The sequence below is a fragment of the Balearica regulorum genome, chromosome 1, assembly GCF_011004875.1.
Source record: "Balearica regulorum gibbericeps isolate bBalReg1 chromosome 1, bBalReg1.pri, whole genome shotgun sequence".
In the NCBI taxonomy this organism is placed as follows: domain Eukaryota; kingdom Metazoa; phylum Chordata; class Aves; order Gruiformes; family Gruidae; genus Balearica; species Balearica regulorum.
In genome coordinates this window covers 1,607,197-1,621,120 of record NC_046184.1, presented here as the reverse complement: position 1 = coordinate 1,621,120, position 13,924 = coordinate 1,607,197, and the positions used below count along the sequence as shown (strand labels likewise).

General features: G+C 47.1%; 1 protein-coding gene across 3 annotated transcripts in view; it reads left to right on the top strand.

Annotated features, from left to right (window-relative positions):
* UBE2H (ubiquitin conjugating enzyme E2 H) overlaps positions 1-13,532 on the top strand; it is a 55,974-nt gene extending 42,442 nt beyond the window's left edge. For all 3 annotated transcript variants that reach the window (XM_075751566.1, XM_075751739.1, XM_075751652.1), the window contains 2 exons: positions 3,491-3,619; positions 9,531-13,532. In XM_075751566.1, the coding sequence (XP_075607681.1) occupies positions 3,491-3,619; positions 9,531-9,655 (254 nt within the window). In that variant the 3' untranslated portion in view covers positions 9,656-13,532. The remainder of the gene's footprint in view (positions 1-3,490; positions 3,620-9,530) is intronic.
* The last annotated feature ends 392 nt before the right edge of the window (positions 13,533-13,924 follow it).

Here is a 13,924-nt window from a genome sequence, read left to right as displayed (position 1 = left end):
CTTGTAAAGGTAGAAAAAAAACCCAGCTTGGTATTTACTATGCTTGTGATGTATTAATATCAGCAAGCTTGCAAAAATCATCTGCGTTTTGCCTTGTGATATCAGTGATAGGTGTTAGGGAACAGGTGTGTATCCTGTACAGAGCACCTTCCACAGTAACTGGTGAAACTTGGCACTAGAAAGTGCATCGCTTGACAGTCATCTTACTGCAGGCTTCCCTTGCCTGGCTGTGGGATGCCTTGAAGCTGCAGGGGGGAGGCGGGGGGTGACTGCGTTCATTCTGCCCCTTCACTCAGAAGTCATCAAACGCTGGAGTGCCTACATCGCCTCTTCGCTTCCAGGCCTTTGCCTCCTTCTGCGAAATAAGGGGGCGGCCCATTTCAGAACATGAAATGAAAAGGGGGAAATAATATTCCCCGGTGCCTCTCAGCATAGCTGTGTTGTTTGGAGCGTCACCCCTTTTAAATCGGAGCACTCCTATGCTGGCAGAGGATATGGGTCAGATAATTCAAGGAGCAACTAAGGTGGAAGAGCCCCAGAATAGCTACCAATAAATTCATGAGGACCTCGTGGTTAGATTCCCTCTCCTTCCCAAATGAAGTATCATGTCCTTGGCGCTACGGTTAGGCTTCCTGCGCACGTTCAGCTAGTTCCTGCTAAACCAATGCTGCTTTGGGGGATTTGAAAGAAGGGAGAAATTACTGAGGCCTCTTAAAACAAAAAGTAAAAATCCCTGCAGTGTCTTGTGAGCCCTGGTGGCCTTCCAGGGCTCTGCTTGTGCAGTCTGTGTGAGAGTTTAGTTGTCTAACAGCCACAAAGAGGTACTTGATCTGAGGCTGCTCTGTGGAGAGACTTGACCCGAGAGCAGGTGGCTTCACAAACTAAAGTCAACTTCTTGCTGGTAGTGTCTGAACCCAGTCCCTAGGAGGGTTAATTGGTTTACCAAGGACAAGCTGCTACCACGGCAGAAAGTATTCTTACAGAACATTCTCACTGTTTTTGTAGTCCCTCTTTGGATTGGGATCCTTCTTCCAGTTGCTGTTGTGGTTATCCTAGAAGTAGCTGGTGGCACCTGGCCGCTCACTGTGCGGCAAACTTGGTCACAGCACCATGTGTGCTCTGAAGTGCTTCATCACTGTCCTCAGCCAATATTGGAAGGGCAACAGCTTCTATATAGCAGAAAGATTTCGGGGTAAAACCACCTAATTTCTTTGTGGTGTCCCAGCCGATCACTATCCATAGCAATCACTGTCATTAATTTTTGCAATTGGGTGATGTGGTATCAGCTATAATGAACCTTCCACTCCTGAGTACACAGAGCCGTGGCCTTTCCTCCTGCTCGGCGGGGTTTATGCTGAATGGGTGACTGAGGTAGTTGTAGCGCAGTGTCTGTACGTCCCGACTGTGTTGATGCAGGAGGGAAGAATCACAGAACGGTTTGGGTTGGAAGGGACCTCGAAGCTCATCCAGTTCCAATCCCTCCTGCCATGGGCAGGGACACCCTCCACCAGCCCAGGTTGCCCAAAGCCCCATCCAACCTGGCCTTGAACACTGCCAGGGAGCCAGGGGCAGCCACAGCTTCTCTGGGCAACCTCTGCCAGGGCCTCACCACCCTCACAGGGAAGAAGTTCTGCCTCAGATCTCATCTCCATCTCCCCTCTTTCAGCTTCAGGCCATTCCCCTTGTCCTGTCACTCCCTGCCCTTGTCACCAGCCCCTCTCCAGCTTTCCTGGAGCCCCTGCAGGGACTGGAAGGGGCTCTAAGGTCTCCCTGGAGTCTTCTCTTCTCTGGGCTGAACAACCCCAACTCTCTCAGCCTGTCTCCATAGCAGAGATGCTCCTGCCCTCGGATCATCTTCATGGCCTCCTCTGGACTCGCTCCAACAGCTCCATGTCCTTCTTGTCCTGGAGACCCCAGAGCTGGATGCAGTACTGCGGGGGGGGGGGTCTCACCAGAGCAGAGTAGAGGGGCAGAATCCCCTCCCTCGACCTGCTGGTCACGCTGCTGGTGATGCAGCTCAGGACGTGGTTGGCTTTCTGAAGAATTGACACAACCTTGTCTCCTTCGACCCTCTTGAGCAAGATCTGAAAGCACGTTCTGAAAAGCATGCCTGTTGGTAGATCTGCAGAAGTGGTAACATCAGGTAGTGGCGATGATCTGCCTGGACCTACTGCGCCACTCTTCTGAGGCTGTATCTTCGCTGATGATGGAGTTTACAGCCTGGTTTTCTGTGGCTGCAGCCCAGAGCTGGAGTAACCATTTGTACAGGGAGAGCACTTGGAGACTTCTCCTACCTACCTACCCACCCATTTTGAATCTTTTTGAAAGTTAAGGGCCTGAGGTCCCTGCCGTCTGTCACATCTGGTTGAATTTAGGAGCTCTGTGGGGTTCGGCTGGTGGCTGGGCTCCGGAATAGTCACACAGCCTTGTTCCTGTAAGAGGCCAGTTGAGATGGCTAGCTGCTCACGTGGTGGATCCTAGGGAGCGTTGGGCTTCCCTCCTCACAGCTCCACTTCGATCCACGCCGGAGGGGACTGGTGATGCTCATCTGCAGGCAGGATTTTCACCAGGAAAGAGACACCGCCTTTAATTAGGGAGGAAAGGAGGGTCCTGATAAAAAACCATGTAGAATATTCACAAAGAAAACTCAACAAAAAACCCCACACAATCAGCAGCTCTCCAGAGGTTAAAACAAAACCTGGCACGCAGCCCTGCACTGGAGGTTTAATCTCTGCTCTGCGTGGGTGCGCGTGGTCCTTCTGAAGCCCCCAAGGAGAAACGATGACGCAGGGCTTGTTTCTGAACACCCCCACCCCTGAAGTGTGGTACTTGTCATCTTAGGGATGTGGGAAGAGGGTTTCACGTATCCACAATTACTCATCGGCACCAGAAGTATGTTTCCTGTTGTGGATTATTTAGTGGCAGATGCCAACTGGCACCAAGGTGTTAATGTGAGCTCTTTACATTCTGTGAATTGTTTTGAGTTGGAGGAGGGACTTGGTTGCTCTTTCTATTAACACAATCATCTAAAGCGATTTGGAAGATGCTATATGCTTGAGATACATCAATTTAGTCATGGAGCACAAAAGGTTTAAAGACAGTAATAGAAGTAAGAGGAGAATTCAGTGAGTTTCCCTTTTTTCCTTTTTTTTTTAAGCCAGGGCTGAACCTCAGTGGGAAACAAGACATTTGTGTCCTTCCACTTCTTTGCTTAACCCACAGATATCTGTATCTACATTGTTGGGATGTCGAGTAGTTTGTGCAGTTAGCTGAGGAGCTGCAGCATCCCCCCAGCAGCAGCAGCAGCTCTTTTATCAGCCGCGTACGTGCTTTCCCTGGTGCCACTTCCTTTATTTTAACCTGTGCCCAGATTTTCAGGGTGTCTGCCCTCGAAGCTTTGTGCTGCTGTTTCAGTGCCGGTGCTTGCAGGATGATTAATTGGGCTGACTCTGGGTCTGTGGACGTGAACAACTGTGTCTTTCACTTACAGATCTCACCAATATATTTGAATCGTTCCTGCCCCAGCTGCTGGCCTATCCTAACCCTATAGATCCTCTAAATGGTGACGCTGCAGCCATGTACCTCCACCGACCAGAAGAGTACAAACAGAAAATTAAAGGTAAGGGTGTAAATAACATGTTGTGGAATGAGTGGTGTTACTGTGATTTCACCCTGGGGGAATGTGGGCTCTCTTTGCTGCGCGTTTGTGTGTCACTGCCCATTTCTTCCCATTACAGGGGCCCCGTCCATTTTAAACGGGGGTAGTCAGAAGTAAGGGGTAGATGAACTGCTGCTGCGGTGTGCGCAGTATGTGGGGAAGGGTTTTTAAATCAATTAGCAGACCCTAAGCAGGGAAGGCTGTAAGCAAACTGGGTTAGGATTCAGCACGATTTTGAGAGATTGGAGAAACGATTTGGAAGAAAAGTTGCGCGATCGAAGAAGGGACAAGGAAAAGTGTTAAACTGAAATGGAGCGTCCAGTTGCATGATCACTGGATAGAAAGTGGCTTGTTAGCAGTTCTGTGGAAAGTGATCTGAGAGCAGCAATCAAGGAATCGGTGATGCTGTTGCAGAAAGCACTTTTGTACTGTGATAAAGCAGGAATTTTCAGTAAATGTCAAGTAATCGTTCCTTGCTACTTCCTAGTTAAGCCGAGGCTTACTAGTGCTGTGCCCGGTTCAAGGACTGCCCTTTAAGAAAGCTGCAGCCCAGTTCGTAATGTCTGGAAGGGTGAAACAAGGGCAGGTGGTCTTGACGTGTCTTAAGAGGAGAGATGGAAGGAATTGGAGGATTTCAGTGGGGTTATGAGCTTTGACATGTCAAAGTTGCCTTCAAAGAGGGAGGGAATGATTTATTCTGTGATGAGTGCGAGTAGGATGCGGTTATAGGTGTGGAACTCAGCTGGGGGAGCCCAGGCTAAATGTAAACAGTGACTGGTGATAGAAGGACTGTCCTACCAAGCTGGTAAGAAAGACACAAATTTAATTAGTCTTGCAAACATAAGAAATAAGGTGAAAAATAAGAATTGCATTTTAAATTTGCGCTCTGCCTTCCCTAGAATCAGCTTCCTGCAGGCAGGAGCAAGGCACCATTTCCTGATGTGACAGGCCTGTAGCAAAGCCATTTTTTTCTCCCCTCATACAGTAAACACAATCAGCATTTAATCCAGTGGTGGGAAATTTACAGCCTTTGGCCCAGATTTGGTCTTCAACTAAGTTTTTAAGAGACCATGACCGCCTGATTTATTTATTATGGTTTTTTGTTACTGAATAACCATTAGACTTGTTTGTCCATGGGACCCCTGCCAGAAAGGTTTGCAGGGCCTGGTCAACAAGGAGAGCCTCCGTGAGCGGCACGATCTAATCATCTTCCTCCTTCTGAGGTGGGGTAGCAGCTTTCCTAACGGAGCGTTGTGAAAGCTGGCTCGTGTTCGGAGAGCACAGGTATCCCAGAAAGACGTGGGATTTGGTGGTGGAGTTCTTCCATCAGCTCTGCCACGTCACTCTGGAGTGGTTAAACCTCGAGTCACTTTGTTCTGATGCGAAATGACTCTTCATCAGCTGCAATTTTTGTTTGAGGGCGGAACTACAAATGAGGCCAAGCAAAGCTGTGATTTAAATACTGAGTTATTCAGCCCACTTTGCTTGCCTCCTCCAACAGCTGCATGACAGGATCGTAAGAACTACCCTGCAGATCTGCCCTGCTCGGTATCCTGAAGTCCATTGCCTTTTTTTTTTTTTTTTTCTCTCATGTGAACAAGCTTCCAGGCAAAATGGTTTGTCAGATAAAATCTCCAGGGCTAACACAAGGGACACTTTGAGTGTCCTCTGTGCTTTAATGAAACAGGAATAAAAAAAGATGCACCCTGGGGGGGGAAAAACAACAACAACAAAAAAACCCCACAAAAAACCAACAAAAGCCCTCCCAAATAACCTGGTGTTGGCCAAGAGCAGGTGCTTCAAGGAAGATCTGAGGACATCCCTCAGGGAGGCTAAATGAGATAGTCTGCTCCCTTGTTTCCATCCTGACAGCCAGGTAGAGGCCATGAAGATGATCTGGAAGGAGTTTTAAGTGCTTGCAACATGTCTCATGTTCCATATACCCAAGAGTCCTGCCTCTGCTGTCTCTTCCCAGGCTTGCGTGACAAGTATAAGGTAGAGCTGAACACTGTCATTCCTCATATCGTAGCGTTTTTAAAAATAGCCTTGGACATGTTAAAATTGATGCAATGGATTGTAGCAGCTTCTCTGCTCTGGGAAACTCAGTATGGCAGGTAAATAATTTATTGCTGCTTTTCTTCATTTTTTAGTTATGAGCACATAGAACAGTTGTTTTGACGTTGTGGTAGTGAAGAGATGGGCATAGGCTTACAGATGTGGCCCAAGATTTGTAGTTCCTTTGATTCTTGGTATGAGACCCAAACAAGTAAGGATTTATTGTGGAACTTATAAATGTCCATTAATATTACCAATATACAGCTGGAGACCGTGATTCTTCATGTTAGAGCCTTCAGGTAGAGGAAGTAGCTTTGGTACCTTTGGTAGATCTGATATGAAAACTTCTTTTGGGAGGGTGGGAGTGGTGAGTAACAGCAGCTGAAGGGTACTGAGGGGCAGGCTGAGTGTTTGCTGGGAGCAGAGGACGTCCCTGGGAGCAGTTCTCCCATCCCATGTTTAGGCTCTGAAGTTTCGGGAGAGTCCTTTGAAGCACCGATATGGCTCACGGGCACGTACCAGCCACGGGGTGCAACCACAGCTGGTTCTCGTTGCTCCAGGTTTCCAAAACAGATGAATCAAAGTGGTGTTTCCCTGGCAGGAATGGGTGCATCAAGACTTCCCCTTCTTGATGTCAACAGGCTTCTGTGGAAGAGAGTTTGTCAGTATAATTTAGATGTTGCCATTTTCTTCCCTTAATAGACTGAAGATTCAAGGTCAATATAACATTCAGCACAGAAGCTCCCTGGAAGTTTGATCTGTCCCAGATTAAACCTTCAGAAAAACCCAGCCCAGGGACCTGGTAGCTTTTCTGGGTAGATGATGGCATTTTAAGTTTGAAGTGCTTCAAGTTGTGTTTTAGCTTAGGCTCAGGCAGGCCTTTTCCAACAGTAAGAAACAGTGGCTTTCATGTCCGAATCTCCAGTGGCCCCGAGAACGCTTGAAGTAGTCAATGAAGAAGTGCTGCTGGCCTCCTGTCCTGCCATGGTCACTGGCTTGTGGCTACTGTGTTTGGGGACTCCCAAGGCAGCCACAGCGTTTCTTTAGGTGGGTTTGGGGTAAGGGTAGAGGGAATGTATTTCTAATGTGCCCAGTAAGGGGTTGCCTTTGTCATCCAAGGACATCCAAAGTCTTACAGCAAAGGGACCGGGATTCCCTTTGCTGGATTGTGCAAGGAATAACAATTTCTCTGGGTAAACACCCCTTTTCCAGAGGGAGATTAATTCTTGGAAAGCTATGGGGAGGGAGTAGCTGCTACACGTCAGCATCCCGTCTCCTTAGCTCTGCTTTTTGTCTACTGCCAACCCACCTTCCCACGTAAATTCTCTGAAGACACACTGCTTTTTTGGTCCCTCCTTCAGTTGGTCCCTCTCATTTTTAAACCATTAGGTCTGTTGCACCAATTCTTCTCGCTTTGCAGTGTCCATCTCTTTGGGCAGATGGTCCCTGCCCCAAACTCTGCAGGTCCTGTTCTCCTGTACAGGGAGGAGACGTGATCGGGCAGGGTCTAGGCTCCATGGTGACGCAGGCAAGCACCTTCCAAGAAGGGGGTTCTCAGTGGCCGGGGCCTGAGGATGGAGCACCAGGGTGCTTTTCTGTTGATACTACGTTGGCTCCAGCAGCCTGAGGGAAATCCGAGACCTTGAGTGGTCGTAGCTGCCTTCAGTACTTCATCAGTTCTTAACGAGTTCCTGTAGAACAGATTTGAACAGCTGCTTCTGTAGTCCAAGTGAGCAGGTTAATAATGTATATTAAACAGTTAGACTGAAGCTGTGTGCGTCATTAGCTGGAGAAGCTGAAGCTCACTGGGTTCAGAAGCACCTTCCAGCCAGCTCTCAGAGCTTTTCCAGGGTGGAGCAGGTCTGCCAAGGCCACCAGCTGCTCCATCCTGGGAACTCCTCCAGGAAGTGCTGGCCTTGGGCTGCTCTGTCTGTACTGTACTCCTGAACCCAGAGTAACGTGTTTGGGCTCTGTGTCCCTACATTGGCTCCAGAAGTGTGGAAAAAACCCATGATGATGATGATGTAGATCTCTTGCAGAGTATTGTCCCTTCCATTAGTCTGAAGGATTGAAGTGTGGAGGGAAGTAGAGATGGCTTTAAGAAGAGCCAGGCTCTGCAAAGCCCAGTCTTTAAAACCTGTATTGTAGCACTTAGTTATCTGGCATTAGATGCATGCTCCCGCAGCTTTGTCCGTAGCTGCTGTTTGTACCGTAACTGCTGTTACGGTATGGAATAGAAAGCAGTGACCTGTGCTCCGGGAGGAGCTCCTTGTGGACCTCGTTCCCTAGGAGGAATTAAAGAACATACAGTTGGGACAGCTGCTGGGCTGGGACTGGGATGTGACATTCCCATTTCCGTGCAGGGGCTCATCTTTGAGCACAAAGGATTGATGGTATTCCCTCTTTCTTCAGTTTTTTAATGCCGCTGTTTGGAGGAGGATTTGTCATGGTTTAGCACCTTCATATCTAGAAAGATAATGACTTTGCAACTGAAATTCCCCAACGGCACCGTGAGCACAACACCCCTCTCCTCACCAAAGTGCGTGACCCTCAGTGTGGAGAATGTTCGTCACGGTACTGAGGTTATGTCACTTCTTTGTACAATGAAGCTGCTTTCTCAGTGTGAGGTGGAAAAGAGGAGATAAAGAGAGGAAGACTTGACGTTGAGGCTGAGCACCCCTTCTCTAGCCCAGTTTCGTGCCAGGCTTTCACCTCTGCTCCATTCTGCACGTCTGCATGCGCGTAAGGAATAGGGCTCTCTCTGCTCAAGATCACCTGCCTGCTGGGGACACCAGCCCCTCCTCGGATCTCGGAGGGGTCACAGGAGCCATGAAGGAGGGAAAGTGGTTGCCAGACTCTGATTGATCCGATCCACTTCATGTTGCCTTTTTGCTCTGCCCCTCCGCACGGAGGTGACCGTGGAAGCCACACAAGCCACGGTTAGCAGCGGTTACTTTACCTACCGGCAGGAATCCCAGTAAACCAGTTTCCATGCTTGCTGTACAGCTTCCTGCTTGCTCCTGGCTGAAGTTCAAGGTGTTGATCCAGGGACCTAGAGCCAGCGTGGTTTGGACCCCGCTGAGAGACATGGTTTCTATCGGTGACCTGCAGTATGGTGGCTCCCCGTGGGTCCTCCTCAGCTAATTCTGTGGCTGCTGTCTGATGTGAAGCAGGTTGCAAGAAAACAGAGCCTGGGGCAGACCCGTGTTTACTTTAGGGCTGGGGAAGGAAAAGAGCTTTTGCTTTTTATTTCAAAAAAAAAAAAAAAAAAAAAAAAAAAGGTGCAGCTATTCCTGTTGTAGTCTTCTGCTCTGCTTTAGTTTAGTTTCCAGAGTTTAGTCTGGAAGTTTAGTCTGGCTCTCTGCTTCAGTGATGGTTGTTCTGTGCTATCGGTTTAAATTCTCAGCTCGTTGTTTTTAAAGTCAGGCTATGTAACGGTGACACCTCAATGGCTTTTAAGCTTGTTCTCCAGGTCACCATGGTAGCTCCTATTTTGGCAGTAAATTGAGTCCTGTCCTATTAAGCGAGATACACCGTACCAAGGAGGATGTAGGTTGTTTCCAGCTACGAGTGTGTGTGATGCTGACGCGGGAGCCTTGGGATCGTACTTGTTTTCAAGGGTCTTGCACGTCTCCAAGGTCTCCATCGGCCGTTTTCACGTGGTGTTGGACAATGCTGCCTTTGGTCTGAGAAATATCGTAACCTATATGACTTATCAAACGTGTTGTGACCCAACCAGCCGTCGGTTGTAGTTCACCCATTCTCTGACTGTTGAATATATGCTGCTTATATGTCTTTTCTTTTCTGTCACATGCAGAATACATTCAGAAATATGCAACAGAAGAAGCACTAAAAGAACAGGAAGAAGGCACCGGGGACAGCTCGTCTGAGAGCTCCATGTCCGACTTCTCGGAAGATGAGGCTCAGGATATGGAGTTGTAGTAGAAGAGGCAACCTGCTTTTCAGAGAGACTCTAATTTCCTAACCATGAGAAGCAGACTATAATATTCATATTTAAACAAAGCAATTTTTTTTATTACTAAACAAGGTTTTTATGAATAATAGCATTGATATATATATATATCACCCTTTAGATCTTGATTTTCTTGGTCATTTCTCGAACCCGAGGTGCATAGCATATTCCCACATTCCATTTTGGTAGCAATATGCAGCCCGAATGCATGCATTCAAATTCCATTTGGCCAAGTCAACTTGTGTGCTACTGAACTGTCAGCTAAAACAGCTGCCCTGGTAGGTAGGGAGTTAGCAAAAAGATGTTTGCTTTCTTATCGATGTTTCCAAAGACACCACCTTGGATGCTAACATGGAACAGCGTTTGCTCAAAGTATAAAATCTGGGGGATGATATACTAACCATGTAGATCAGACAGTGGAATCAAAGGTGCTCCTTCAGGTCAACCTTGCTGATCGTATTTTACGTGGAGTCACATTTAAAAAAAAAAAAAATCAAACAATACAAATGCATGGAGCTATTCAGAGCATTGAAGCTTAAAAATTTTGACTTGGATTTTAAGTCCGTTTTTATATGTGGACTCCTGCCTGCCCTTCTGAACTGTAGGGACTGACAACCACTGGTCTATTTGCTTTTGGGACTTTTGAAAGCCTTCATCTGGATGTTATTCACTTTCTTGGTCTGGATTACGAGCTGTTCCCTTTTCGGGAGGGGAAAAAAAAAAAAAAAACCACGAAAAAAACCCCACAAACGATGCTCTCTTTGATTTAGCTGGAGCACATGTGAAGTCAAACTCTTACTTTGTCATAGTTTTGAAACTGCTGCCCTTTAATGGCTTCAAGTTTGCTTTATTTCTCTTGCTTGAAGTATGGTTAAACACCTCGCAAACACTCTCCATCTCCTAAGAGGGTCCTCTGACCAGATGGATTAGCCTTGCTGAGAGCTTCAGATCCACGAAGATCGGCCCATTGGCCGTAGTCCACGAATCCATCGGCACTGATTTTTATTTTCCTTTTTTCCTCCCCCTTCTGCACCAGCTTGGTAGCCATCTGCTTGTGTGTGTACAACAGGATTAAAATTTCTTAAAAGTTAACAAAGAATATGATCTAGAAAAAAAAAAAAAAGAGATGAATAAAAAAAAAAAGCCTAAAAGCACCAATTGAGGAAGCAAGTGAATCTGCTCTGTTTTGTTTGGGTTGTTTTGTTGTTTGGGTTGGTTTGGGTTTTTTTTTTTCCAGGATACTTCTGAATTGAAATGTTTGATTTCTCCTGGTGTCTTTCAGCAAACTGAGTTTTTTTTTTGTTGTTGTTTCTTTCTTTCTTTCTTTTAACGCTATGAAATCTAATATAGTAAATGTCTACCTGGGATGCCAGTATACTTGAATTTGGATAATTGTGCATTGGAAATTCAAACTAAGATGGATTTTTAAAGCTGAATGTTACCTGCTGTATTCTTTTGGGTTTTCGGAGGGGTTTGGACAAGATGTTTTAATTTGTGGTGCAACCTATAGGCCAGCGCCTGGAAGAAATCAACCCACCCTGAGCAACTCTTGAGCAGAGTTTTGAATGTCAGACTGGTACATTTGTTATTTTCCCAGAACTGGTTGGTTGGTTGTTGGGTTTGGTTTGGTTTGGGGTTTGGTTTTTCTATAGAAATGCCACCAAGTTTTGAGTCATTGGGGTTGGAAGGTTACAATCCTATTTCTAATTCATAAAGCACAATCAAATTTTATTTTTTTTTTTTTCTTTTGGGGAAAGAAAAAACACCTCGTAAAGTACCACTTTGCTTAAGCATGACTTTCCTTAATAAAAATATACAAAGAATTTCCTTTATGTTAATTACGGGCATGAAGCAAAGGTTTTTCCTCTCCTTTTTCCCTTTTGATTTTAAAGCAGTAATGTTAGGGCTGTGGCTAGTGACTGTGCTGAAGTTCTCTATCTAGCATTTGTGGCTTGTCGGAAGGGTAATATTAACTATTTAACATGTAATGGTGTACTTAACTCTTATCTAGCACGCTGTTTTTCTCATTACTTTGGGGCGGGAGGGGCCACGTTTTGCTGGCACTGTTTAACTTGCTTACCTGCTGACCTAGCAGTTTGCTTGTGCTATAACCTTTACTGTAGGTGCTACTTAGGAGTAGAGTAAGTGCTGGGTGGTGATATCAGTTTAAAAGATTAAAAAAAAAAAACAAAAAAACAACCAAAAAAACCAAAAAAAACCAACAAAAAAATCACAATAAAAATTTGTATTTTTTCAATATTGTATAAAAATAGTGTTCTAATTACCTCATCCCCCTTCCTTTGCAGGTTTTTCTTCCCCGTCCCTCCATCCCCTAACATGGATTTAGTGCACCAAAACCGCTCGCACCTTCCCTGTTCTTTTTGTGAAACGCGTATTCTGCTAAACAGGGATTCTCCCCCCCCCGCCAAAAAAAAAAAAAATAAAATAAAATACCGGTAGAGCCGCAGTTTGCCAGGGCCAGCTCCTGACCCGGGCACTTGTGCAGGCTGGTGGCTCAAACGCGTGTCCCCGGCTCTTCCCCACGTTCCCAAGCCGGGGGCAAAATCTCACCGCCGCGGCACAGAGGGTCGCCTTGGCGGCGGAGGAAAACCCGGCTGCCAAAATGCTGCTTCAAAAAAAAAAAAAAAGTGTGTAAAGATGTTTCAAGGGGCTGAGGTGGAATGGGGACTGCCTGCTCCTGGCTGCCTTGCACCCCTCTGCTTCCCCTCCAGCCTTTTTCACCCCTTTTTTTTGGTTTTTTTTTTCCTTTTTTCCCCCAAATCTCCCTCCTCCTCCCAAAAGAAACTTCCTCCTCAACCAGTTTGTAAATAAAACTACGCCTCCGTAGTCTGGAAGAAAAGGTGGAGCCATATTGAAGCAAGATAGCTCTTTTTTTTTTTTTTTTTTTTTTTTTTTGGTCATCTTGAGGGTGGTTTTTTTCTTTTTTTCTTCAGCAAACAGTGGTGGTGTCACCTTGTGCTCTATCGGGGTGACGGGAATGTCTCAGCCAGCCCGTGACGGACCCCAGGTTGAGTCCCCCGCTACCCAAACTTGCCGCAGCCCCTCGGCGCTGTTCTGGAAACAACCTTTGGCTTCTATTCCTGTAATCTCTCCTTTTGCCGTCGAGGTTTTTACGTGCCGTGAAAAGCCGAGTTGCCCCGTCCTTTGGTGGTCGGTCGGTGACCCTCGGTGCCGAATTTTTCCTGACCCCCCCCGGGTTGGTTTGACGGATGCAGAAGGATGCTGGCGCGGGGTCAGGCTGGAGCGGAGCTTTGCCGTCGGCCTGGTAGGACACGGGCTCGTCCTCCTGCCTCCGCCGTGCCCGTGGTTGAACCCCAACCCATCTCTCTCTTCTTCACGTGTCTGCCCGTCCCTTAACGCGTGCCGGGGAGATGGGGTTCCCCATCCCATCCCATCCCCGCCTGGTGGGTGTCATCCATCGGCAGGGACCCTCCTCGCAGACCATCGGGAGGGCTGGGAGGTGTTTGACAATTTTCTGGGGTTTTTTTTTTTTTTTCCTTTTTTTTCTCTCGTCCAAGTTCTGCTGGCACTTTAGCAGGGGTGTTCGCAGCATGAGAAATGGCCATGACTTTACTGCCTGTGTTTGGTACCTATCGTGTGATACTTGAAGAGATCAGGGGTGTTTTGCCCTTTGTTTGAGTCAGCTCTTTCTTCTTTTTTTTTTTTTTTCCCCCCCTCTCCTCTTTTTCTTGCGTTGTTGATGTAGTGGGCACATCTGCCACCCTGACAAAACGCCTCTTCTCTAAGAGTATAACTTCTCCAATAGTTGTGTATAATTAAAGAACTGTAAACTTTTTTTAAAATAAAATATGTACATACCTTGAAGCTTGGCTGGTGCTTGATCGCCGAGAGCTTGGTCTTGCAGGAAAGATCCTGGAACCTTGTGGTGTTGCCTCTGCATCCCACCGGGACTTCACCCGTGGCCCATCTGTGCCAGATCAAAGCTGCTCCAGGGCATCTTCTGCCTGGAGACGATCTCCTGGAGGTGGAAGCAGAGGTTGTCGCACACACCCAACGTGCTGATGGTAGAGCTCGGGGTGGCCAGCTCCTTCTCCGGTTATTTGGAAGCGGCTGGGTGGTGTCCTTCCATGGCTGGTGACCGTGGCCAGGGCACTAATTAGAGTCTTGGGCTGGAAATGAGGGATGAGTGCCTGGCCATCCCTCCCTCCCTGTCCCTCCACCTGTGCAGCCTCGTAGGGTGGATTTTTTTTTTTTTT